Here is a 26,755-nt window from a genome sequence, read left to right as displayed (position 1 = left end):
AAGATATTGCTATATATATTCCCTCAAGACACTGTGTCCCTCAAGGACACTGCCCCAAGGCTGCACTGTTGTTTCTTGACTGCTCCTCCCTAGTTTCTGTGTTATTTCCCTTCCCTGACTAGCAACTGTTTGAACTTGCCCTTTGGAACTCAGGGAAGGTCAAGGAGGCTGAATGAAGCCAATTTCCTACAAACAAGAAAAGAGCGACACAGAAAGGATTTGTACCGGGGAACCCCACAGGGTCCTTCTCAGTTTCATAACCAGAGATGTACTCTCCTGTTCATATTCCACCCAGTAGGCACCTTTGCTCCGGCTGCAAAATTGCTTTTGGTTGGATAGGAGGAATCCAGTCATGAATTGCTAAAGATTTCCTCCAGGGTAAAATGGATGGATAATGGTGTCCTATTTACAAGTACTGCCTTGTAAACCTTTTAATCACTTTTAAAAAGAAATGCTGAGGTAAACGTGATAGGAGGGGGAGGTTAGGGAGGATGACATTTGTTGAGAAACCACCATCAGTTAGGGTGCAAGGCACTTTCAGTGGTTAATCTTATTAATTTGAACCTACAACATTCTAGTGAGATCGGGAAAAACCCCAGTTACAGAAGAAGAAACTGACAATTTCAGAAATTTGGAGACTTGTTTGGGTAAAGGAAGACAAAAGAGCCCAATCCCATCAGTTTTGTTTTTTTTTTAAAGACAGTTATTCAGCGTCATGATCAGACTATTGCATTTAGCAATCAACAGCATGGGTGCAAAAAAACCCAAAATCTACATTAAAACCCTTTGTTGGAATGCTTTACCCTTTCCACAGAACAGAAACTAAAATAACCTGTTATACAATTAGTCACAAATACAGTCCTCGAGTTTTTTTGCCCATACACATGAGTATTGTTTAAAACATGTCTTCTTTGTAGCAGCTAGGCCCTGCCACCACTGTGCTTGGATGAGTTCACAAATCTGTTGAAACCTGTAGCTTCCCTGTCACTTCTCTGGCTCTCCTCTCCTGCTAAGCTTTGTTTCCTGGCAGTAATCAAAACCTTCTGCCACTGCCATAGCTACTGCTGCTGCTGGAACCACCATAGCCACCTTGGTTTCGGGGCTTGGCAAAGTATTGGCCTCTACCACCATAGGGGCCAGAACTTCTGCCTCCAAAGTTTCCTCCTTTCATGGGTCCAAAATTTGAAGATTGATTGTTGTAACTGCCAAAATCATTGTAGCTTCCACCACCTCCAAAACTGCTTCCATCATTACCAAATCCATTACTGCCATCCCCACTGCCACCATATCCACCACCACCGTGGCTGCCACCAAAGCCACCTCGACCACTGAAGTCTCCTCCACGACCAAGTTGTTATTCCCACCAAAACCACCTCCATGACCACCACCAAAGTTTCCAGAACCACTTCGATCTCTTTGGCTGGATGAGGCACTAGCCATCTCTTGCTTAGATAGGGCTTTCCTTACTTCACAGTTCTGGCCATTCACAGTTTGGTATTTCTGAATGACAATCTTGTCTACAGAGTCATGGTCATCAAAGGTTACGAAAGCAAAGTCTCTCTTTTTGCCACTGCCTCGATCAGTCTTGATTTCAATCACTTCAGTTTTCCCATACTGTTCAAAATAATCTCTTTTTTTTTTGCGGTACGCGGGCCTCTCACTGTTGTGGCCTCTCTCCGGACGCGCAGGCTCAGCGGGCCCAGCTGCGCCGCGGCATGTGGGATCCTCCCGGACAGGGGCACGAACCCGTGTCCCCTGCATCGGCAGGCGGACTCTCAACCACTGCGCCACCAGGGAAGCCCCCTTCAGTGTCTTCTTTAATGCCACCAACAAAATCTTTTTCACAGTTAAGTGGGCACCAGGTCTTTGAGAATCTTCTCTTGAGACCGCCCTCTTTGGTTCCACAGCTCTTCCATCCACCTTCTGTGGCCTTGCATTCATGGCTGCATCCACCTCCTCCACAGTGGCATATGTGACAAACCCGAAGCCTCTGGAGCGTTTGGTGTTTGGACCCCCCATTACCACACAATCTGTGAGCATTCTCCACTGCTCAAAATGGCTCCTCAGACTCGCATCCGTTGTTTCAAAGCTCAAACCTCCTATGAAGAGCTCCCGCAGCTGTTCGGGCTCTTTGGGTGACTCTTACTTAGACATGACGGCAGTGGAGGCGGGGGGGGGGGGGGGGGGGGGGAGACGTCAACGACGCTTAAGGCGGCGTCCACGAGCAGAAAGGAGTAATCTATCGAACGTATCTCCCATCAGTTTTGAGGTTGTATGTGGTTGAGAAACTAATGTGTTATCCCAGAGCAGCCAGGACCAGAAATGCTGCCCAAGTGTGACCAGTTATAAATTAGTCAGAATCTGGCAGCAGGGCAATAAACAGGGAAGAAAAAGCTGTAGTTAAATGCATCTGGCAACTCCTGGAATGAGGGTGGTAAGTAGAGCTCTTTAGGGAACAAGTAGGGACATTTTCAGTAGTCCCCCCGAAACACAGACTTTGTCCAGGATCAATGGACGTTGCCTGCCAGCAAGCAGAATGTGTCCTCCTCCTGCAGGGCTTCCTCTCTCCCCTCGAGCCCCCCTGAGGATCGCAGGAGCCAGGAGTTTGGGGCCGGTTTCCATTCGCCTCTGGACCCACCTGGAGAGCAGAGGCAGGGCTTTGAGGAAGGTCAGCGGAGGCCACGGTCTGCCGCAACCTGGGCGTTCCCCGCGTTCCCGTGCGCGCTCTCTCTGTTCGCCCTCATTCCCGAGGCTCGCTCCGGTAGCCAGCGCCTCCTGCTCAGTCCCGAGAAAGCCATGGCCAAGTCCAGGGGTCGTCTGTACCTTTGGATGTGCTTGGTTGCAGCTCTGGCATCTTTCCTGGGTGGATTTATGGTGGGTAAGTGTACCGACCCCTTCCCCGGATCCCTCCAGCCTCCCCGGAGAAAAGCGGGAGGGCCTGGGGCTGAAGAGCTGGGCTGCGCGCTGGGCGCCGGGCCGGCTGAGCTCCGCCAATTTCAGCCAAACCGGAAACTGAGTGGAATGCATTTCGGCCTTCCTAATGAAGTGTGCCAGAAATTCAAATTTATTAAATGCTCGCTGAGTTCAGGGTACTGTTAAGGGCAGTTGTTAAGACGATTTAGAGTTGCCACTATCCGCAGGGGTCAAAAAGATGATTTCATTTCCAAGACCATTAATGAGTGAAAACTTTCAACTGCCCTTCTGTAATAATTTATTACATAAATATTTGTCGAATGCTCCCTGTGTGTCAGACACTGTGCTATGAACTTAACCCTTATGGGAGAACAAGAAAGATAAGGACCCGTGCCTTGATGCATAACTCATGGGAAAATGAAAAGAATAGCCCTCACCTAAAACTCGTTTAACCAACTCAGTTACACATCAGAATTTGAAGGTTTTCTGCATTTGGTATGAATTTTTTGTACAGCTCACCATGATCTGTTTCTTAGGTAAGGGCTTTTTTTTTTTTCCCTTCTTCCCCTTTGGCTTCTAGTTTTTATAAAAGTCAAAAGCAATTTCTTGTGTATGTAGTATGCATATGTGTATGTATTCTCCTCCCAGGCTGGCTTAGTAAGCCTCTCAAAGAAACAGCCACTTCAGGGGACACTCACCAAAATCTAAGGTGGAAACTGGTGTCTGAGATGAAAGCTGAAAATATTAAATCATTTCTTCGGTAAGTTTGTTTTGTATACTTGATCTTAAAAATAGTGTTTAAAATATTGCAGAGTGAGAACTGTATGAAAACTGATTTTATTCATGTGGGTAACCTTTGTGTGAAATTATATGATATCACATTAATTCATGGTAGTTTAAATGTTCCTTTATCCCACTCTTAGAGTAAAATCTACTTGAATGTTGAAGGAGACTTTCTTCCCCAACTTCATCTGCAGAAAAAGTATCTGGTTGCTTTATTAAGAGATGTTTCAACTTCATGTACTTTGGACTGCAACTCAATGTTATTCTTTGTTCCCCGTGCCTGGGTTTAATCAGGAATTTTATTTAAATGTCATATTCTGCCAGGAAGAGTAAGATGGTTGTAAACTCTGATTTAGAGGAAAGGAGATTAAAGTTTCAGATTCTGTCCACTACAAATTAAACCTTTATCCTGTGTTGCAAACTTAAGTAACACAAATAGGACAAAGTGAAAGCAAAAGGATCAGTGCAAACCCACCAGTTTCTTAGCAAGAGGAGTGACATTTATTCAGGGGAGTGAGTATGAATTCCTTGAAGGCAGTTATTACATTTATTTCTATATTCCGACTCTTTCAAAGGAGTATCATTAAAAAAATTTATTGAATTATAATTTACATAAAATAAACTGCATCCATATAAAGCCTATGATTTGAGAGTATTGACAGATGCACAGTATGCTCAGCAAACCACCTCCTCAATTAAGATACAGAAAATTTACATCATGCCTTTGCAGTTTATTCCTCCCTTCAACTCCCTTCCTTTGGACTCCTTTATATTTTCTAGAACATTATATAAATAGAATCATACAGTATGTGCTTTTTTGTGTCTTTCACTCAGCATAATGAATGATTTTGGAATTCATCCAGGTTGTTGCATGTATCTGTAGTTTATTGCTTTTTATTGCTGAGTAGTATTCTATTGAATGGAGAGACTCCAATATATAGTTGATGGATCTCGGGTTGTTTTTAGTTTTTGATTATTGTGAACAAAGTTGCTATGAGCATATGTTTACCTATGAGTTCATTTCTTTTTGAATGTTGGATGATAAGCATGTGTTTAACTTTTTAAGAAAATGACAAACAGGTTCCAAAAATGGTTGTACCATTTTACATTCCTAACTTAGTATTGTCAGTTATTTTCATTTTAACCATTTTAGTGGGTGTGTACTAGTATCTCATTGTGGTTTTAATTTGCATTTTCTTTTTTTTAACATCTTTATTAGAGTATAATTGCTTTACAATGGTGTGTTAGTTTCTGCTGTATAACAAAGTGAATCAGCTATACATATACATATATCCCCATATCTCCTCCCTCTTGCGTCTCCCTCCCTCCCACCCTCCCTATCCCACCCCTCTTCTCATGCACTTATTGGACATTTGTATGTCTTGTTTTATAGGGTCTCTGTTCACTTTTTAAAAAATTTTTAAATTGTTTTGATTTATTATTGAGTATAGGAGTTCTTTCTTTATACATTCTTTTGTCAGACATTTTTGTGAATATTTTTCTTCTGTTCTATGGTTGGCTTTTTTTGTTTTCCTAGTGGAGTTTTTGAAGGGCAGAGATATTTAATTTCGATAAATTCCAGTTGAACAATTTTTGTCTTATGTTTCATACTCTGCGTCCTATCTAGGCCTATGAGAAGTTGTGAAAATTTTCTTATATTATTTTTTTTTAGAAGTTTTGTAATTTTAGCTTGCACATTTAGGTCAATGATCCACTTCAAGTTAATTTTTGTGTGCGGTATGATGTAAGCTGATGATTTTTTAAATACAATGATTTAATTATTCCTGCAAGATTTGTTTAAAAACTTTTCTCTCCCTGTTGAATTGCCTTGGTACTTGGTCCAAAATCACTTGACCATAAATCCATGGCCTATTTTTTTGATTTTATATTTTCTTCTATTGATCTATTAATCTATATATCTCAGCACCACACTGTCTGGTTTAGTCTACCTTAATAGTAAGTCTGAAAATCAGGTAGAGTTAATCCTACAAATTTTTCTTTTTAAAAATTGCTTTAACTGTTTTAAGTCATTTGCATATCCAAATAAATTTTAGAATCAACTTCTCAATTCCTACCAAAAAAAAAGCCTGCTGGAACTTTGATTAAAATTGCATTGAATCTGTAGATAAATTTAGAAGAGTCTTTCAGTCTCTTCATTCATCATAGGGATGTACTACAGTTTAACTTTTCACCCACTGAGGGACATTTGTTTTGCTTCCATTTGTTGGTGGTTATGAATGAAGCTGCCATTAACATTCATGTACAGCTTTTATGTAGTCATAGGTCTTCATTTTTCTGGGATAAATACCTCAGAGTGAAAATTGCTTGTTTGTAGGAAAAGTACACTTTTAGTTGTTGAAGAATCTGCCAAACTATAGTATGGCTATATCATTTTATATTTTTCATTGGAATTATTACTCTTTTTTTTTTTTTTTTTTTTTCCTTTGGTACATGTGCCTCTCACTGCTGTGGCCCCTCCCACTGCAGAGCACAGGCTCCGGACATGCAGGCTCAGTGGCCATGGCTCATGGGCCAAACCGCTCTGCGGCATGTGGGATCCTCCCGGACCGGGGCACGAACCTGCATCCCCTGCATTGGCAGGTTTTAATTTACATTCCTTAGTACCTAATGATATTGAACATCTTTTCCTGTGCTTATTTGCCATCTGTATACCATCTTCAGTGAAATGTCTATTCATGCCTTTGACCTATTCTCTATTTGGATACTTTTTTTTTTTTTTTACTGAGCTTTGAGGGTTCTTTATGTTTTCTATATACAAGTCTTTTGTTGGCTTTGTGGTGTACAGATATTTTTCCTAGTCTGTTATTTGTCTTTTCACACCTTAACTGGGTTGTTTGCACATCAGAAGTGTTTAATTTTAATAAGGTCTAATTTATCAATTTTTCATTCTATAGATCACGCTCTTGGGTTCATGTCTAAGAACTTTTTGTCTAGCCCTAGATCCCTTTTCTCCTCTTTTTACCCCCAAATTTTATAGTTTACATTTTACAATATATTTTGTGATTCATTTTAGAGTTAATTTTTGCATAAGGTGTAATGCTTGGTTGAGGGTCATTCTTTTTTTACCTGTAGATGTCCAGTTGCTCAAGCCCCATTTGTTGAAAGGCTATCCATTGCTTTTGCTCCTTTGTCAGTAATCAGTTGGGCATATCTGTGTGAGTCTCTTTGAGTTCTCTGATGCTCTGCTGATCTATGTGTTTACTCCCTGCCAGTACCACGTTGTCTTGATTACCGAAGTTATGTAGTAAGCCTTAACAATGCATAGGATGATTCCTCCCACTTTATTTTCTATATTTTCTATATTTTATATGAATCACTATTCATATAAAATATAGAATAAATACATCTATATCTAGAAAAATCCTTGATGAGATTTTGATAAGAATTGCTTTAATCTTACAGAGCAATTTAGGGACACTTCGCATTTTTACTATGTCTCAACTTTCCATCCATGATTATGGTAAGTCTCTACAATTATTTAGGTCTTCCTTTAACAACATTTTGCAATTTTCAGGATGCAGATCTTGTATATGTATTGTTACCTTTATATTGAAGTATTTCATTTTCTTTGCAGAAGATGTAAAATCATATTGTGTTTAATTTCAGTTTTCACATGTTTGTTGCTAGTATATAGAAATACTGTTGATTTTGCATTCTGTGGCTTGTGTAAACTCATGTGTTAGTTCTAGGAGTTTTTGTAGATTCATTAGGATTTACTTTCTGTGTAGAAAATCAGGCCATCTTCAAATAGGGACCATTTTATTTCTCTGTTTTCAAACTGTATGCCATATATATATATATATATATATATATATATATATATATATAGTCCTTATTGTGCTGATTGTAATTCCAGCACTGCATTGAATAAAAGTGATGAGAGCAAACATTCTTTCCCTATGTCTGATCTTAGTGGGAAAGCATTCAGAGTTTCCCCATTAAGTGTGATGTGGTATGTAGATTTTTTGTAGATATTCTTTACTGAGTTAAAGAAATGTCCCTCTATTCCAAGATTGCTAAGAGGTTTGTTGTTTTTGTTAAAATCATGAATGGGTATTAAATATTGTGTCAACTGGAAAAAACAAAAGCACAACATGAGAGAGCTGTGAGTTCAGTGTTATTTGGGGACTTACAGAGGACTATACCCAGGAGACATTCTCTCAGACAGATCTGCAGAACTTCTCCCAAGAGGTGGAGGTAGAGATGGGTGGAGGTCCATATATATATGATTTTAGTGAAGGTGGTGCATGCAATCAAGCACACATCTTGGTACATGGTTGCTACTAGTAACAAGAAGGTTGCTGATAGTCACAAGGAGCAGATATCTCTGTTAATAATTTTAGTGCTTTTCTGTGTATGAGAAGATACAAGAAATTGGGTAAATAAAATTTTCTCCTGAAAATATCTAACTATCTGAAGGCCTGTTCTGCCAGTTTTTCCCAGAGCATAGAGTATCTCATTCCTGATCTCCACCCTGAATTCCTTTCAGAGTGTGTTGGAGGTCAGCAAATGCAGTGGCTAATGAGCTAATCCTTGTAGAGCCAGATGGCCAGTGACACACTTTAGTTGGAAGTTGTAAAATGGTTTTGCTCCCAAAATCTTGGCTCCCTGTACATCAAAGCTGAGATGAGATACAGAGGCAGAGTTTTGGAGGAAAAAGAAAGGGTGGCTTTATTCTTTGCCAGGCCAAGAGAGGAACACAGCAGGCTAGCACCTCAGGAACTGTGTCCCTCTCCCTGGGGTATAGGGAGAGCTCTTATAGTCAGGGCTCCTGGTCAGGGGTATGCTATAAGGATCAAGGCAGTAACAGTCCTGTTTTCTTTCTTCTGCAGAGTTTCAAAAGGGTGAGGTTGCTGACAAGATTAGGGTGTGTGCAGGGCCTCAGGTGGTTTCCTGGCTGCTCCTCCTTTGATTTGCAGCTGTTGGAATCTGCCCTTCGGAAGCCCGTAGCGCCCCGCTCAGTTTCAGTTTTTCTACAACAATTTATATGATCATATAACTTCTCTTGTTTTCTGCTTTAGCTGATTAGTATGGTGATTCCTTTATTTCTTCACTGACTTTTTTGGGGGGATCAAATTCTGTCAAGAATAGTGTTACAGGCTTCCTTGGTGGCACAGTGGTTGGGAGTCCGCCTGCCGATGCGGGGGACACGAGTTCGTGCCCCGGTCCGGGAGGATCCCACATGCCGCGGAGCAGCTGGGACCGTGAGCCATGGCTGCTGGGCCTGCGTGTCCGGAGCCTGTGCTCCGCAACGGGAGAGGCCACAACAGTGAGAGGCCCGCGTACCAAGAATAGTGTTACAATCTCCTCCAGGAATGTGAAATTGTCTATTTTTCCCATTAATTCTGTTAATTTTTGCATTATGTATTATGAAACTCATTTATTAGGCATATACACATTAATATTATGTCTTCAAGACAGAACTAACCTTTTATCTTTGTGAAATGTTCTTTATCTTTGGTAATAATGTCTATATTTAAGCATATTTTATTTGGTATAAATTAAGCCACATCAGCTTTCTTATACTTACATTTGCATGATATGTATTCTTCCATCCAGTTACTTTTAAAATGTACCTTCTATAGAGAGCATGTAGTCGCCACTTGCTATTTTATTAATTTTGGAATCTGTGCCTTTTAATTTGAGCATTTAGTCTGGTAACATATAATGTAACTTGATATGGTTAAACTTAGGCCAACCCCTTTACTGTTCTCTGTTTGCTCCCTTTATTTCTGTTCCTTTACTTCTCATTTTCTGCTTTTTTTATTTTTTTGGTAGTGGGGAGAGTATTTGAAATTTTATTTCATTTCAATTTATCTTTTGGCTATACCTCTTTGCATTGATTCTTTTTTCTTTTCTAGTAGTTACTCTAGAGGTTACGTTATACTTGTCTAACATTTCACTATATTTTTAGAGTTACTACTGTACCATTTAACATGAAACGCAGAAAACTCACATTTCTGTATGTCCATTTACCATCTTTCTATCATCCTTTATATGATAGTTGTTGAAAGTATCATATACACATACAATGTAAACCTCACAAAACAATGTTATAAATTTTTCTTTGAACAGTTATACCTATTGAAAGCCAATTAAGAGTTAAATATCTGAGAAATGTAAAATACTATTTTTTATTGTTTCCAGTATCTTTATTTGTTTCTGAAAATTTATGTTATCCTGTGGTATATCTATTTAGTCTGAATAACTTTCTTAAGCATTTCCTGTAATGTTGGATCTGGTGTTGACAAATTCTCTTAGTTTTCCTTTGTCTATAAAACATTTATTTCATCTTAATTCTTGAAGAAAATTTTTCTTGGATATAGAATTCTGAGATCACCTTGTTTTCTCTCCTTTCAGAGCTTTAAATATTTTTTTTTTTTTACTGTCATCTGGCTGGTAGTGGCATCAGATGAGCAGGCCACAGTTATTTAAGTTATATAACATATATCATTTTTGTCTTTAATTTTCAGCAGTTTAATATGTGCCTAGGCATAGTTTTATTTAAATTTATTCTATTTAAGTCTCTCTGAGCTTTTATTCTTTTATTTTTGACCACACCACATGGCATGCGGGATCTTAGTTCCCCAACCAGGGATTGAACCCATACCCCCTGCAGTGGAAGCGTGGAGTCTTAACCACTGGACCACAAGGGAAGCCCTCTCTGAGCTTTTTGACTTTGTAAACTTTTGTCTTTCACTACTTTTTGTTCATTCTTTTTTTTTGAAATATTTATTTATTTGTTTGTTTCTTTATTTATTTGGCTGCTCCTTGTCTCAGTTGCGGCATGCAGGATCTTTTAGTTGCAGCATGCGGACTTCTTAGTTGCACACGCGAACTCCCAGTTGCTGCATTCATGTGAGATCTAGTTCCCCAACCAGGGATCGAACCTGGGCCCCCCACACTGGGAGTGTGGAGTCCTACCCACTAGGCCACCAGGGAAGTCCCCTGTTCATTATTTCTTGAAAATTTTCTGCAGCATTCTTTCTCTTCTCTCCTTTTGAGACTCCAATTAAACCCTAGAATCAAATGAACAAGGTGAAGTTCATATGGTATAGTATATTTCCTCCCCATCTGTCCTGTGATTTGATGTGATCACAAAGTTCCATCTTACTTTTGATGGATGAACTATAGCAAGCTGAAGTAGAGGACTGAAAACAGCTATACTCTTTCTTAGAAATTTGAGCTGATTTATGACTGAGGCACACAGGTATCAGGAAAGCTTAATCAAAATGTCTGTTTTGAGGGCTTGTTTGGAGATATAGGAAAAGAATCTATAGGCAGTAGGGTGGATGTCATTTGAAGAAAGACTCATTCTGTATTTCTCATGCAATACATGAAAATAGCCAATTGTCTTATCAAGTAAGACAGAATGCTTATATTTTAAAATGTGGAGAATTCCCTGGTGGTCCAGTGGTTAGGACTCAGTGCTTTCACTGCCATGGCCCGGGTTCAATCCCTGGTCAGGGAACTAAGATCCTGCAAGCTGCTCAGAGTGGCCAAAAAAATAAATAAAATAAAACAAAATAAAAATGTGTAAAAGACCAGGTAAAATGTAAACACTGTTGAACTCTGTCTGCAGCATATCATAAAGTGTCCAGAAGAAATTACCTAGAAAGTTATCAATACATGAGGTGCCAGAAGCAAAACTTGGTGATGCTCTTGACCAAACATTAAAATTTATGTCTGTTTATTTTCTCTCTCCTTTGCTTTAATGTATAATATAGCATAAGGTGATAAGTTATGTATGAATAGTTTGCATGATGTTATCTTGTTAGAGTTGGCTTTTCTTTTCTTTACATCCAACTGAAGACAGAAGTTACATACCAAGAATTATGACAAGAATCGAAGTAGAGTGAAATGCATCGAATTAGGAGCCCAAGACTTTAGTGAGTGAAGAGGGAGTGATCCACATTTTTGACAGCACCTAGAAGGCATAGTAGGTGGTGACTTTTGGTATGAGTTTTAAAAGAGTTGTTATTTTTGAGAGAAGATAAAGGAAAAATATTTGAAAGAGACCATGGAGAGTAAGAAGGACTCCTCCTCAATGATCATCTGGGCCTGAGGTATGTGGAAGCATGAGCAGTGTCCCCCGAAGAAACCAGTTAAGGCAAGGAAGTCAAGTAAACATTCAGGAACGGGCTGAGGAAATAGAATTGGTTGATTATAGAATAGAGATGTATGACCAGTGAAAGAGTCTCCCAGGGAAAGGAAGGTTTCAAGATTGGTTTAAAGGGATTAATGTAGCGGGAAAAAGTTGATTTCTCCCCAGCCACTTCCTTTTTGACAGAGCCTCAACTGCTCATGTTCACACTCCTTAAGGGGGACCTGTGTTCAGTGAGGGATACCTTCTATTCAGCCCAATAATCTGGTCTATAATCCAATCATTATAACTTCCTTCTGACAAGGGTTAGTTGGAGAAGGGGTATATGACCCTATTATGCTTGATGAAATGGGAGAAAAATTAAGCTGAGATCCTCTACAAAAAGTTTTCCTTTGTTAAAAGAAATACAAAAGAGGAAATAGCTGTTCTTGTTTGTACTTGCTTCTCCTAAATGTTGCAGCATGAATATATGATGCCTGGAGCTGCAGTGTCCCACTTGGGACCATAAGGAGAAACTCAGTAAAGTTATTCCCTGTTGCTTTTTGTTTTTTGCACTTCTGTCTTTCATTTCAGTGGGTTGCCTAAAAGATGGGAGGCAAACTTCATGGTTAATCCTCCATCTTAAATGAAGGAAATATACTTATTTTTTTCCTAATTGTAAGAATATTATTTGCTCACTACAGAAAATAAAACAATAATGAATTATATGAAATAGAATTTTATTTTTAAAATAATTTTATTTATTTATTTGTTTGTTTTTATTTTTGGCTGTGTTGGGTCTTCATTGCTGAGCACAGGCTTTCTCTAGTTGCAGCAAGTGGGGGCTACTCTCTTCACTGCGGTGTGTGGTCTTCTCATTGTCGTGGCTTCTCTTGTTGTAGAGCAACGGCTCTAGGCCCGTGGGCTTCAGTAGTTGTGGCACGTGGGCTCAGTAGTTGTGGCTTGTGGGCTGTAGAGCACAGGCTCAGTAGTTGTGGCGCACAGGCTTAGTTGCTCCGTGGCATGTGGGATCTTCCCGGGCCAGGGATCGAACCCATGTCCCCTGCATTGGCAGGTGGATTCTTAACCACTGCACCACCAGGGAAGCCCTGAAGTAGAATTTTAAATATCACTAGCCTCAATGGTTTTACTATGCATGTAAAATAACTTCTGTCAAAAAATAAAATAAAATAAAATAACTTCTGTCTACAAACACATTAATATTTTTTTTACAAATATTGTACAATATTAAATATCAGTAACTTGCAGCTTTGATTTAATGATATAGAAGTGGAAAGCTTCACAGAGGAGAATATGCTTGAAGAGTCCTAATGGATGATTAATAGCTTACAGGTGGGGAAGGTGAATGACTAGGAGTGGTGATACAGGGAGATTCATGTAAATAGGATGATATTTATGTCTGAGAGAAGATCTTGTGCAAAGGCTAACAATGGTGGTCATTTTAGGAGACCAATTAGCATATTAAATGATATAGAGTGAAGAAGTTTATAAGGTGAGTGGTGGGAAATGAAGCTGGAAAGATGAAACAGTGGATTAGTTGAAAAAGGGCACAAATGCCATGCCTCGTGTGAACTTTATAATGTAGAAGATAGAAGGGTTTTAAAAGCAGTTGATCAAAATGATCAGATGAATGATTTAAAAATAACACAATTTCTCAAGGTCAGACAACTGCAATTTTCAGATGCTAGCCCTGGCGTTTAATACTTAGGAAATTATGGACAAGGTATTTAACTACTCTCTGTTTCCTTATTTGCAAAACGGGACAATGGCAGAAGGGTGGTGAGGATTGAATGAGAAAGCCCATGTGAAATACCTGGTCCAGTTCCTGGCATATAGTAAGTTTTCAATAAGTACTGTTTTTTCTTTACTGTCTGTCTTTTTTGGTTGTACTGTGGTTGATTAAAAAAACAATCTACAAAAGTATCATTACCCTATTTATGGAGGGAGAGGGTTTGGGAAACTTTTAAAATATTGTTTACTGCAAGCAAAGTGAATTTCATTCAGAACTATGTTTGTGAAGTCATTTAACTGTTCCAAATCACTTAGACTCAGAACCTAGAGAACATTGCTCAAATTCAGTTCAACAAACCTGTATCGTGTAATTCCTGGGTAACAGGCAAGTACTGAGCATTAGGGAATATACAAATAAAAATGCATGGACTCTAGCTTCAATGAGATAAATAGACAACTGCGTACACTAGGATGAAAACAGCAGTAGAAGTGTATGTTAACAAGACTGCCCAACTGGTCTCTGGCAAACATTATGATCTTTTTTTCAGAATGTCCTCATTTCCTGTTAAGCAGCAAGAAGTTAGCACCACTGATGCAGAGGCATGCCATCCTTCCAGCATGTTTTCTCATACCCGAACCTCTGCTGATTGCATGTGTTCACGACGGGATGTGTTCTTTTCTGTGGGAACATAGTGTGAAAACTGCAGTTACACACAAATATTTAAAAACTGGCATATCTAGAAAGCTCTAGCTGGGTTTTTTATATCTCTGTTATAGAAATGATAACTTAATGCCTAAAATATGAGTTATGCATCTAGAATAGTTCTTAGGCACATTTTCTGAATATAGTCTTTAACTCCTCCTTTTATTTTCATTTTAGTTCTTTTACAGAGCTACCTCATCTGGCAGGAACAGAACAAAATTTGCTGCTGGCCAAGAAAATCCAAACCCAGTGGAAGAAATCTGGACTGGATTCAGCCAAGTTGGTTCATTATGATGTTCTCCTATCTTACCCTAATGAGACAAATGCCAACTACATATCAATCACGGATGAACATGGAAATGAGGTGATTGTTTTACAATATTGTGTTACTTTCAGGTGTATAGCAAAGTGATTCAGTTTTTTTTTTAATATATATATGTATTTTTTCAGATTATTTTCCATTATAGGTTATTATAAGATATTGAATATTGTTCCCTGTGTTATACAGTAAATCTTTGTTGCTTATCTACTTTATATATAGTAGTGTGTATCTGTTAATCCCATACTCCTATTTTATCCCTCCCCCTCTTCCCTCTTTGGTAATCATAAGTTTATTTTCTATGTCTGTGAGTCTTTCTCTTTTGTGTATAGATTCACTTATATTATTTTTTAGATTCCACATATAGGTGATATCATATATTTGTCTTTCTCTTTCTGGCTTACTTCACTTAGCATGATATTCTCTAGGTCTACCCATGTTGCTGCAAATGGCAATTTCATTCTTTTTTATGGCTGAGTAATATTCCATTGTATATACAAACCACATCTTATTAAAACAACCATCTGTTGATGGGCACTTGGGTTGTTTCCATGTCTTGGCTATTGTAAATAGTGAACATTTGGGTGTATGTACCTTTTTGAATTAGAGTTTTTGTCTTTTTTGGATATATGCTCAGGAGTAGGATTGCTGAATCATATGGTAGCTCTATTTTTAGTTTTTTAAGGAACCTCCATACTGTTCTCCATAGTGGCTGTACCAATTTATATTCCCACTAATATAGGGGGAATTTTAGTGTAGTGTAGGGGGGGTTCCCTTTTCTCCACACCTTTTCCAGCATTTTTTTTTTAATTTTTAATTTTTTTTGAAGTATAGTTGATTTACAGTGCTGTGCCAATCTCTGCTTTACAGCAAAGTGACTCGGTTATACACATAGAGACATTCTTTTTTTTATATCCTTTTCCATTATGGTTTTTTCAAGCATATATTGTTTGTAGACTTCTTGATGATAGCCATTCTTACCAATGTGAGGTGATACCTCACTCATCGTGGTTTCCATTTACATTTCTCTGATGGTTAGCAATGTTGAGGATCTTTTCATGTGTCTGTCCAACATCTGTATGTCTTCTTTGGAGAAGTGTCTATTTAGGTCTTTTGCCCACAAAATGCATTATTCCTTAATAGCAATCTGAAATAATTCTAACTTCATGTGTTTCAATTCTTGCTAGATTTTCAATACATCATACCATGAGCCACCACCAGATGGATATGAGAATGTTAAAAATATTGTACCACCCTATAATGCCTTTTCACCGCAGGGCACACCAGAGGTAAAATAAAAGACATTTTTTATTCAACTCTTTAAAACGTTTTTAAAAAATCCTATGTAGAGAACTAAAACCAAGATTAGGTGGATAATACATGCTAATTCATACTTTGAGGTTTGATGCTATATACAGCCTTCCTAAAAATATTTTTTAAAAAAGAAAAAAAAAATAAAGAAAAAAAAAGAAAAAGAAAAAAATAAAGAAAATAAATACATGAAAATTGGACCCTGATAAGCAGATGCCACTCTTTGAAATAATTAAGAAACTGCTTTAATTCAGTAAGGGCAATAGATAGTTTTCAAGCTTTTTTCCTTTGTTCATAGTCTGACTTTGTTATAGATTTATAGATCTGAATTTATAAATCATACCACAGAAATTCTTAAATTAATACCATGGTTGGAAATCAAACATACTTAGGATTTTAAAAATTACTTTTATTTATCCTATTTCCCATGGCTCAGGATATGCTAATAATTTCCTCAAGACAGAGCACACTGTCTAAAATGTTTTACGTATTGTCTTTTTTTTTTTTTAACTTTAAGGATACTGAAATTTTTTTTTTTTTTTTTTTTTTTTTTTTTTTTTTTTTTTTTTTTTTTTTTTTGCGATACGCGGGCCTCTCACTGTTGTGGCCTCTCCTGTTGCCGAGCACAGGCTCCGGACGCGCAGGCTCAGTGGCCATGGCTCACGGGCCTAGCCGCTCCGCGGCATGTGGGATCTTCCCGGACCGGGGCATGAACCCGTGTCCCCTGCATCAGCAGGCGGACTCTCAACCACTGTGCCAGCAGGGAAGCCCTGAAATATTTTTAAAGACTTCTACAGAATTAGCATGGATCTGTTTATTAAGCCCAAGACAGGAAAGATAACTTTTGATGATGCAGTATTGCGGAGCAAACTTATTGTTTGGTTTTCTCTTTAATTATAGCAGTATTGTGTATTTTTTACTTTGTTTTATTTTTGTTTTCCTACAGGGGGAGCTTGTATATGTGAACTATGCTCGTACTGAAGACTTTTTCAAACTAGAAAGAGAGATGAACATCAACTGCACTGGAAAAATTGTTATTGCAAGATATGGGAAAATCTTCAGAGGAAATAAAGTATTGTGTTATTTGCTTTTCTAGAGGGAAAGAGATAGGATATAACCTGTGAATATAAATAATCAGCTTGCATTATGGTTTCCGAAATTGCTCTCTCTCTCTCTATATATATATAGATACATATATATATATATATGTATATATATATATATATATATATATATGTATGTAAATTTGCTATTTTCATGGCTGCACAGAAAATCCTGGTTTATTTTTGAGGTTCTTTTGTTTGTTTTTTTGCTACCTCACATATCTAGAAAGGGAAATTATTCTTAATAGTTTTATTACCCAAGCAATGTTACTTTTTATTTAATTGAAGAAATTTTATATAACCTAAAAAACGAAAATCTCCCATGTATCACTCAGTTTCATTGCCCAGACATAATCAATCTTAACAGGTCTTTCCACGCCTATGAAATATGAATATATTATATGAATATAAGTATATGTCTCCATATACTCATATTAATTTTTTTTTACAAAGAGGGCATTAGATACTATATATTGTATAACTTTAGTTTTTCACTCAATAATAACGCAAGGGTATTCTTCCATGTCAACACACTGAGAGATGTATAATAAAGTGGTTAAGAGTATAGGTAGCTAGATCCATACAACCTGGGGTCTGATCTGGTCTGGGCCCCCTATTCTCTAGATCTTTTCCTGTGAGCAAGTTAGTTAACCGCTCTGTGCCAGTGTTTCCTCATATATGAAATAGGAATGCTAATAATAACACTAATCTCTTAGAATCCACAGTAGGATTAATCGACTTTAGGTTTGAAAGCGCTTAGGGTAGTTACTGGTACTTAGTAATTTCTTGGTAACTGCTTATCAAGTAAATACCTCATTACTTTAGATGGCTATGTAGTATTTCACAGAATTGATAAGCAGTTTATTTAACCATTGCTCTGTTGACAGATCCTTGGCTTGTCTTAAATTTGTTACTATTACAAATAATTATATTGTTAGCATCTTTGTCCATATGTACTTGAACATTCGTGTGAAGATTTTTGTAATATAGAGTCATTCCTAGAAGCTGAATGACTAAATCATAATGCACAGTTGACTCTTGAACAACACAGATTTGAACTGTATGGGTCCACTTATACGTGGATATTTTTCAATAATAAGTTGTACAATACTACATGGTTGGACGTTGGTTAAATCTGCAGATGCAGAGGAATGGCGGATACAGAGGGCCAACTATAAGTTATTCTTGGATTAACCCTGCATTGTTCAAGGGTCAATTGTATATTATTTCAAAAGTTTGATGGGCATCATTGAGTTGTGCCAGATTTTGCTCTTTCTAATATTATAAAAGAGTGTTTTCTGAATACTGGAAAGTGTTTAAGTTGACTGATAGTTATCTATCTTTCGCTATAATACTTTTGGTAATAAAGAATTCAGTATCTTACAGGAGAGATTTCCCTATTTGTGGTCAGTTTGAATTTTTAGAAAAAATGCTTACAAAACACTATGGGCAATGTTTCACACACTATGACTGTTCTGTGTAGAATTTTATGTTTTATGTTATATTATGTTATGTTATTTATTTTTTGACCACACGGCGTGGCTTGTGGTATCTTAGCTCCCCAACCAGGGATTGAACCCGGGCCCTCTACAGTGAGACTGCAGAGTGTTAACAGTGGACCGCCAGGGACTTCACCTGTGTAGAATTTTAAATTAGTTTAGTTCCACAAATATTTTCATCATGCTTACTCAATGATGTACTAAATGTTGGAGAGTAGATAGTTAAAAGTGAGTAAGACAGGGTCCTGTTCTCAAAAACAGCTTCAATGTAGTAGGGGAGAAAGATGTTTAAAACGTATTTTATAATGCTTTAATCCATCTTGTAATATAATTATATACAAAATATAGAAGACGTACTAAGAAGGGAGACATTAATTTTGCAGTTTTAGTGATAATAGGAATGCTTTACAGAAAAGGCAATAACTTGTTTGGAGTTATGTTGAATAATGAGAGTTGTTAATCTACCAAGACAGAAATTGTATTCAAGGCAAAGAGAACTGAATGTGTAAGAGTGTGATGATAAAACAGTGTGCAAATTTCCTTATGTCATTAAATTGATTTTATCTTAGATTGGTAAATCAGTCATTTTCCATTTCTACATTATGGATTGCACATTGCCCCTGTAGGTTAAAAATGCCATGGTAGCAAGAGCCAAAGGAATCATCTTGTACTCAGATCCAGCTGACTACTCTGCCCCTGGGGTAGAGCCATACCCAAAAGGATGGAACCTTCCTGGAACTGCAGCCCAGAGAGGGAATGTGTTAAACTTGAATGGTGCCGGTGACCCGCTCACTCCAGGCTATCCAGCTAAAGGTAATAGATAAGCCTGTTATGGTCCACTCATTTTTGCAAAACTATTACTTGCCCTTATAGAAGGCATAAAAGCAAGCAGGCATCTATAGAATAACATTAAAACTGTGTGCAATTATATTTTGGATTGCTATTGCTAGGAATTCAAAAGCATTTCCCTTTTATTTCAGTTTTAAATTTTCATGAAGTGTGGACATGGAGAGGGGAAGGGGTCAGTTCAATTCTCTCTCTAACTTTAGTAGAGGTTCAGAAACACAGATTCTTATGTCCAAAGTAATATTACTCTTACCAAACCAGAACTTAGGGTTTCTGAATTGTCTAATGATTTTATTCTTCTGTAGATCACATATTTCTATTTTTTAAATACCAATGGGTTTTTTGTGTTATTTAATATATGAAATGTGAAAAGTTTTGACATCTGCATAACCATATCCACGATCAAGATAATGAACATATCCATTACCCAAAAAAGTTTCCTCTCATCTTTTTGTAAAGCCTTCCTCTCAACCCTACCCCCTCCCTGCCAATCCCTAGGAAATCATTGATTTGCTTTCTGTCAGTATAGTTATTTTGAGATTCATTTATGTAGATGTCTGTGTCAGTATTTCATTTCTTTTTTTTTTTCTGAATGGTATTCCATTGAATGGATACTCTACAGTTTGTTTATTCATTTAATTTTTATTGGAAATTTGGATTGCTTTAAGTTTTGGAGATATTACACATAAAGCTGCTATGAACAGTTGTATGCAAGTCTTTATATGTACATAAGTTTTTATTTCTCTTGAGTAAATACATAGAAATGGCACGGCTGGATAATATGATAGATGATTTTCAAATTGTTTTCCAAATTGGTTGTACCATTTTATATTGCAGCAGCAGTGTATGAGTGTTCCAGCTGCTACACTGTTGTCAACACTTAGTATGGTCAATCTTGTTAACTTTACGTTCTAATAGATATGTACATCCTCCAAGTTACAATTCTTTTTCAAAGTTTTGGTTGCTATTCTAGGTCCTTCCCATGTGAATTTTAGAACCAACTTATCAATTTCTACCAAAAAGTCTCCTGCGAGGTTGATTTGAGATTGAATTAAACCTATAGATCAGTTTGAGCAGAATTGACATTTTAAAAATATTGAATCTTCTGATCCATGAATATGGCACAACTCTCCACTTACTTAGGTATTCTTTACTGTCTCTCAGCATGTTTGTAGTTTCACTGTACAGACCATGCATGTCTATTTTCACATTTATCCATAATAGTTTCAAAGTTTTATGCTGTTTTAAATTACATTTTAAATTTCAATTTCCAGTTGGTCATTGCTAGTAAATAGAAATGTTATTTTATTTTTAGAAGAAATATATTGATCTTGTATTATGAAAACTTGTTAAGCTAATTCATTCTACTAGGTTTTTGTGGATTCTATCAGAGTTTTTGCATAGATGATCATGTCATCAGCAGATAAAGACAGTTTTATTTCTTCGTTTCTAATCTGGGTACCTTTTATTTTCTTTTCTTATTGTAGCATCTAGTACCTCTAGAACATTGCTGAAAAAAGCTGTTAGAGCAGATATCCTTGCCATGTCCCTGCCCCAAAGACTGTCCTAGTCTTTCTCTGTTAAGTATGATAGTAGCTGTATATTTTTTATAGATTCTTTTTATCAGATTGAGGAAGTTCACTTCTAAAGTGCTACGAGTTTTTATTTTTTGTTGTTGTTTTTTGTTTTTGTTTTTGTTTTTGTTTTTGTGGTACGTGGGCCTCTCACTGCTGTGGCCTCTCCCATTGCGGAGCACAGGCTCCAGACGCGCAGGCCTAGCAGCCATGGCTTACGGGCCCAGCCGCTCTGCAGCATGTGGGATCCTCCCGGACCAGGGCATGAACCTGTGTCCCCTGCATCGGCAGGCGGACTCTCTACCACTGCGCCACCAGGGAAGCCCAGTGCTACGAGTTTTTATCTTAGCACATTTATCTCATTTCACTAGCAATATGTATTAGATTTTGTCAAATGCTTTTTAAAATTTTTTTTATCTTTGGCTGTGTTGGGTCTTCGTTGCTATGCATGGGCTTTCTCTAGTTGTGGCGAGGTGGGGTTACTCTTCCTTGTGGTGTATGGGCTTCTTATTGCAGTGGCTTCTCTTGTTGCGGAGCATGGGCTGTAGGCATGCAGGCTTCAGTAGTTGTGGCTCTCGGGCTCTAGAGCACAAGATCAGTAATTGTGGCACACGGGCTTAGTTGCTCTGTGGCATGTGGGATCTTCCTGGGCCAGGGCTTGAACCCACATCCCCTGCATTGGCAGGTGGGTTCTTAACCACTGTGCCACCAGGGAAGCCCCTTGTCAAATGCTTTTACTGCATCTGTTGAAATGATCTTAAGTTGTTCATATTTATGTTTTTTCAATTACACAGATTGATTTTTTTTGCCCATGCTGCACAGCTTGCAGGGTGTTCTGTGACCAGGTATTGAACCTGGGCCATGGCAGTGAAAGCCCAGAATCCTAACCACTAAGTTACCAGGGGACTCCCCAGATTGATTTTTGAATGTTAAACCACAACATCCTGGGACAGTCTCTACTTGGTCACAATGTATTATTCTTTTCATAGTGTTGGTATATTATTGGATTTTTGCTAAAATTTTGTTAAGAATCTGTCTTTAGTAATAAGGGATATTGTTTATCCCTTATTGCTATCAATTTATTTCCTTGTAATATCTCTGTCTCATTTTGGTAATAGTAACGTTGGTTTCATGGAATGAGTTAAGAACTATTTCATCTTCTTCATTTTTCTGCAAGTGTTTATATAGAATGGGTTTGATTTTTGTCTGTGAATGTTTGTAGAATCCTTCAGTGAATCCATATGGGCCTGGTGTTTTTTTCGTAGGAATGTTTTTAACTACAAATTCAATTTCTTTAATAGATATATGGCTGTTTAGGTTATCTATTTATTCTTGAGTGAGATTTGGTAGTTTGTGTTGTTTAAGAATTTTGTCCATTTCATCTAAGTTATCAAATTTATGGGTTTAGAGTTGTTCATAATACATTCTCTCTCTTTCTCTTTCTCTTTCTCTCTCTCTTTTCTGCAGGTATGGGAGTGCTATTCTCATCTTTATTCCTGATATTAGCAAGTTATATCATTTTTCTTCTTTTCCTGATTTGTCTTGCTAGAGATTTATCAATTTTATTAATCCTCTCAGAGAATCAGCTTTGGATTTCATTGATAATCTCCATCATTTTTCTGTTTCCTATTTCTTAGATTTCTACTCTGATGTTTAGTATATCCTTTCTCCTGCTTATTTTTGCTTTATTTGCTCTTCTTTTTTACTTTCTTAAGTGGAATCTGATGTCACTTGTTTGAAACCTCCCTTTTTTCTTCTTCTTTTTAAAAAATATTTATTTATTTATTTATTTGGCTGCTCTGGGCCTTAGTTGCAGCATGCAGGATCTTCGTTGTGGCATATGGGATCTAGTTCCCTGACAGGGATCAAACCTGGGCCCACTGCATTGGGAGCTCGGAGTCTTAACTACTGGACTACCAGGGAAGTCCTGAAACCTCCCTTTTTTCTAAGATAGTGGTAATAATGCTCTAGAGAACTCTATTTTGGCTGAAAGCCGAAGTCCCAATTAGGATTTAAGCCTGACAATACTTTTCATCTTCCTTTAAGGAGAATATTGTTACTGTTTGAGTAAGAACCTTATCACTTATTCACAATATCTCATAAATTCTCTTTAATTTTTTTTTTTTACAATTCTTTCTAGTTTCAGAATCTGGGATGCATTTTCCAGGTATCTGGTTAACTGAAGCTTCTTTAAGAAGGATTTGAGATATCCTTGAGGAAATAAAATATTCTTGTAAAATTCAAGAGAATTACATGAAATGTCAAAACAAGTTGGGGAGTCTGTAATCCCTATAACTGATTTTACATTAAAGTGTAAATGACTTAATTTCTTACTGTCAAATTAAATAGACCATATTAGATAAAACAATAATTGACTTTTGGGGAACTTTAAATTTTGAATATAATTTCAAACATATAGCTAATCTGTAATAGTAATAAAATAAATTCCTTTATACCCCTTGCTCAGATTCTTCAATCGTTTTCCTCTTATGCAATTGATTTTTGCAGAGTACACCTTCAGACTTGATGTTGAAGAAGGAGTGGGAATCCCTCAAATCCCTGTACATCCCATTGGATATAATGATGCAGAAATATTATTACGGTATATTTTTCTAGTTGGATTTGAGAATAAGATAATTTACACTAGTATGCCCATTTTCTCTTCTAAAATGAATAAGTTTTGTATCAGAATGACTCCTGAAATTGGAAAAACAGACCACATCTTTTTTTTTCCATAAGAGAAGAGCAGTCAGTTTAATGACTAAGAAATAATAAGAAAACATTACTTTGTTTGCTACAAATGAAAGTCTCAGAAGCAAAACTATGTCCAAAGATAGAAATACTGATTTGAGATTTTTCAAGTAGTTAGATTTTCTTAGATCTTCATTTGATATTTGTATTTGACCTGCATTTTAAAAGTGTGGTAACATCCACCACTTACCAGATGTGTGAACTTATACCAGTTACTCAATCTTTCTCTGACTCAGTTTCCTTCTCTGTAAACTGAAGACAGAAATAGTTTCTCCCTGACAGAGTTATTATGAGAAGTAGATGAGATCATGTATGTAAAGTGTCTATAATATGATATTCAATTAATGTTTGTTATTATTGTATTGTATAACTGTGTTGCTTTTCAAATCACCTAACTTCTATTTTTGTTTAATGTATGTACCAATACAATTTGATAATTGCTTTGTGAGTGGCTACTATGTAATCAGCAGCTTTTCTACAAATTTCTTCTCTTTAACACAGTCATGAATTTCACATGTTCAGGATTTCTTGGACCTAATACTTCCCTATGTAAATAATTAAAGTCAAAAGTAGAAAGGCTGATGCTTCCCATTTCCCCTCACTATCTTGGTTGGTTTTTTTCTCCTTAGCTCTTTTTGTTTTTTTGCCCATGCTGTGGGGCTTGCAGGATCTTAGTTCCCCGACCTGGGACTGAACCCAGGCCCAGGCAGTGAAAGTGCCGAGTCCTAACCACTGGACCGCCAGGGAATTCCTCTCCTTGGCTCTTATCAGTAATATATTAAACATTTTCCTTATTTATCTCAGTTATGGCTCTCTCACTAGAATGTAAGCTCCACAAGGCAAGGAAATTTTACAGTACCTGGCACTTAATAAATCCTCAATATATACTTGTTAAATGAATGAGTGAAATGTCTCATCACCACACTTTATGATTTCTTCTAAGAAATTGTGATGCTCAGCATTTATCTGTCATTTTTGTGTTCTCTTGACAGCTATTTGGGAGGAACTACTCCACCAGATGAGAGCTGGAAGGGAAGTCTTAAGGTGAATTATAATATCGGGCCTGGCTTCATAGGGCACGATTCTTTCAGGTAATTTTATGTTAGTTTAGTATCCTAGAGAAGTTTTACATGTTTAATGGAAAAATGTCAAGATAAATATTCTGCTAGATATATTTTGCTTATCTTCTTTTTCTCATTTTTCATAATGAATAATTATTTTATATTGCTTAAGAATTACTTATGGAATGATGTAGTAAATTCTTCTTGCAACAGTGATATCACAACATTTGTTTTGTAAATCTCAAAAATTACATTTGAGTTATAGGTTTAATATTTTAACTTCCCTCTTCACCTAACCTTTTTAAGTTTTTCAGGTAACTGTCAAAACGCTATGCATGTGAAGCACTAGGTTAACTTGAGGGAAGGAGTAAAAGAGAAGAGAGAAAGGAGCCAAACTTTGTTGATCACTTCCTGTGTGGGTGGGTTAGATGAGTTAAAATGGGTAAGCAAGTAACTACTGTAAGGCTCAATACACTTAGCATTTTGGGTATTATTGTTATTAACCCATGAGAGCACTTCGAGGAGTGATCACAGAATATGTGTTCATTGAGCTTAATTCTACAGAAAAAATAAGTTTTCCACTGTATCAAGATAGGCAGGAAATGCTAGAGGCAGAGAACAGCTTATACAGAGTTGCAGAACATCATGACGTGATCAGAACTTTAAGTACTTTGATTTGCTTGAAATGTAGAGAGGAAGGAAAACTTAACACTGATAAATCAGAGAAAACAGAGCTGTTTTTATTAAGCTAAAATGATTAAATCAGTCTTGTTTGCTAACAATTTACTTTAACAATGTGAAATTTTATTCTTAGAATGTTTTTTAATTTCTGTAAGAGTTTTTTTTTAATTTCTGAACTTTTAAAGTATTAGAAGTTCAATTTTATTTTATGAGGATTTTAGAAATATTTTTATATAAGTGCTTATTTATCTCTATCTCTCAATTAGAATGGAGTTCTTTTAATATAAAAGACTTTATTGTCTAATTATTAATACTCTCTAGAGGCACACAATGAAAGATATAGGCCTTTCTGATTTATAAACAGAAACATACAAACAGAGAAATCAATAAACATATAGCTTCAGTCACAGTTCAAGAGTAAACTCAGAAACAGAACATTTACTTGGTAAGGTATCAAAAAACTGTTCACCTTCACCATGGGCACAAAATCCTATTTGATTTTAACTAAAAATGGGCAGATACACAAATTTTTTTTAAAAATTGCTAAAAACAAGACTATGTATGTAATTTCTCACCCAAAAGAGATCTTGATAATCTATGGATCCATTTACAGAGATTACCAAATGACAAAGCATGAAACCTTAAATTCTTAAACATTGCTACCACAAATAGGGAATAATTTACCTACTGTATGCAAACTAGAAACATAAACAAAGCACAGAATCAGTAGAAAAAAAATTAAGTTAGAGATACAGAGTTTCAGCAAAGTTAAAATTCTATTGCTGCTTGGGATTTACATCTGAGAGCCAAAAGAAGACATGTCTGGTTTTAAGCTGCCCATTCTTGGTTCTTCAAGCAGAGTCCATGTACATCTCAGTGGGACTTCCAAAAATGATAAAGGATTTTTTTAAGTAAAACCATAATTCTCATACAAATATAAACTGAACATGTATAAAAATTTTATTTAATGCATTAATTAATAAGGGGACCAGAAAGGAGTTAAAACTGCTTCGAAGGAGAATTCAAAGATGATACAAAAAATGAGCTCCTTAGGAATGCTGAAATGAGTGCGCTTAATAGCTGAAAAACTGATTTCTTCCACATTGGGGGAGGGAAGTCAATTGAACGTTCACTAGAGAAATTGTGCATTTCAGTGGGCATGAATTATTTGTATTACTACATTACTACAAGTTAAGTTCTGTCACTACAGAGTTGTAAAATAGTCTAGTCAAAGATAATGATAGGCAGAGGTAACTCTCATGGTTGAGCTAAGGTTGTTCTCAGTTTTTCCATACAGGAGTATATTCATTCAATTCACAATTATTTACTGTGCATATACTATACCCCTGGTACCA

General features: G+C 36.8%; 1 protein-coding gene and 1 pseudogene across 3 annotated transcripts in view; one reads left to right on the top strand and one right to left on the bottom strand.

Moving 5' to 3' along the window:
- Positions 1-1,033: 1,033 nt before the first annotated feature.
- On the bottom strand, positions 1,034-2,798 carry LOC307055565 (heterogeneous nuclear ribonucleoprotein A1-like; annotated as a pseudogene). The gene is made up of 3 exons: positions 2,684-2,798; positions 1,792-2,141; positions 1,034-1,628 (listed from the first exon to the last, which is right to left on the bottom strand). The product of its transcript is annotated as a heterogeneous nuclear ribonucleoprotein A1-like (transcript).
- Positions 2,797-26,755, top strand: part of NAALAD2 (N-acetylated alpha-linked acidic dipeptidase 2) — a gene marked incomplete at both ends in the record, with an annotated part of 48,631 nt that continues 24,672 nt past the window's right edge. Inside the window, 8 exons of one of the 2 annotated variants that reach the window (XM_079707571.1) lie at positions 2,797-2,878; positions 3,562-3,673; positions 14,433-14,619; positions 15,762-15,863; positions 16,832-16,957; positions 19,114-19,300; positions 23,416-23,509; positions 24,651-24,749. In XM_079707571.1, coding sequence (XP_079563697.1) covers positions 2,797-2,878; positions 3,562-3,673; positions 14,433-14,619; positions 15,762-15,863; positions 16,832-16,957; positions 19,114-19,300; positions 23,416-23,509; positions 24,651-24,749 — 989 coding nt within the window. The remainder of the gene's footprint in view (positions 2,879-3,561; positions 3,674-14,432; positions 14,620-15,761; positions 15,864-16,831; positions 16,958-19,113; positions 19,301-23,415; positions 23,510-24,650; positions 24,750-26,755) is intronic. The other variant, XM_079707572.1, reaches the window with a different exon arrangement.

The sequence above is a fragment of the Hyperoodon ampullatus genome, assembly GCF_949752795.1.
Source record: "Hyperoodon ampullatus genome assembly, chromosome: 7".
In the NCBI taxonomy this organism is placed as follows: domain Eukaryota; kingdom Metazoa; phylum Chordata; class Mammalia; order Artiodactyla; family Ziphiidae; genus Hyperoodon; species Hyperoodon ampullatus.
Note: the sequence above shows the minus strand (reverse complement) of the source record. Positions and strands in the feature narration are given on the sequence as shown.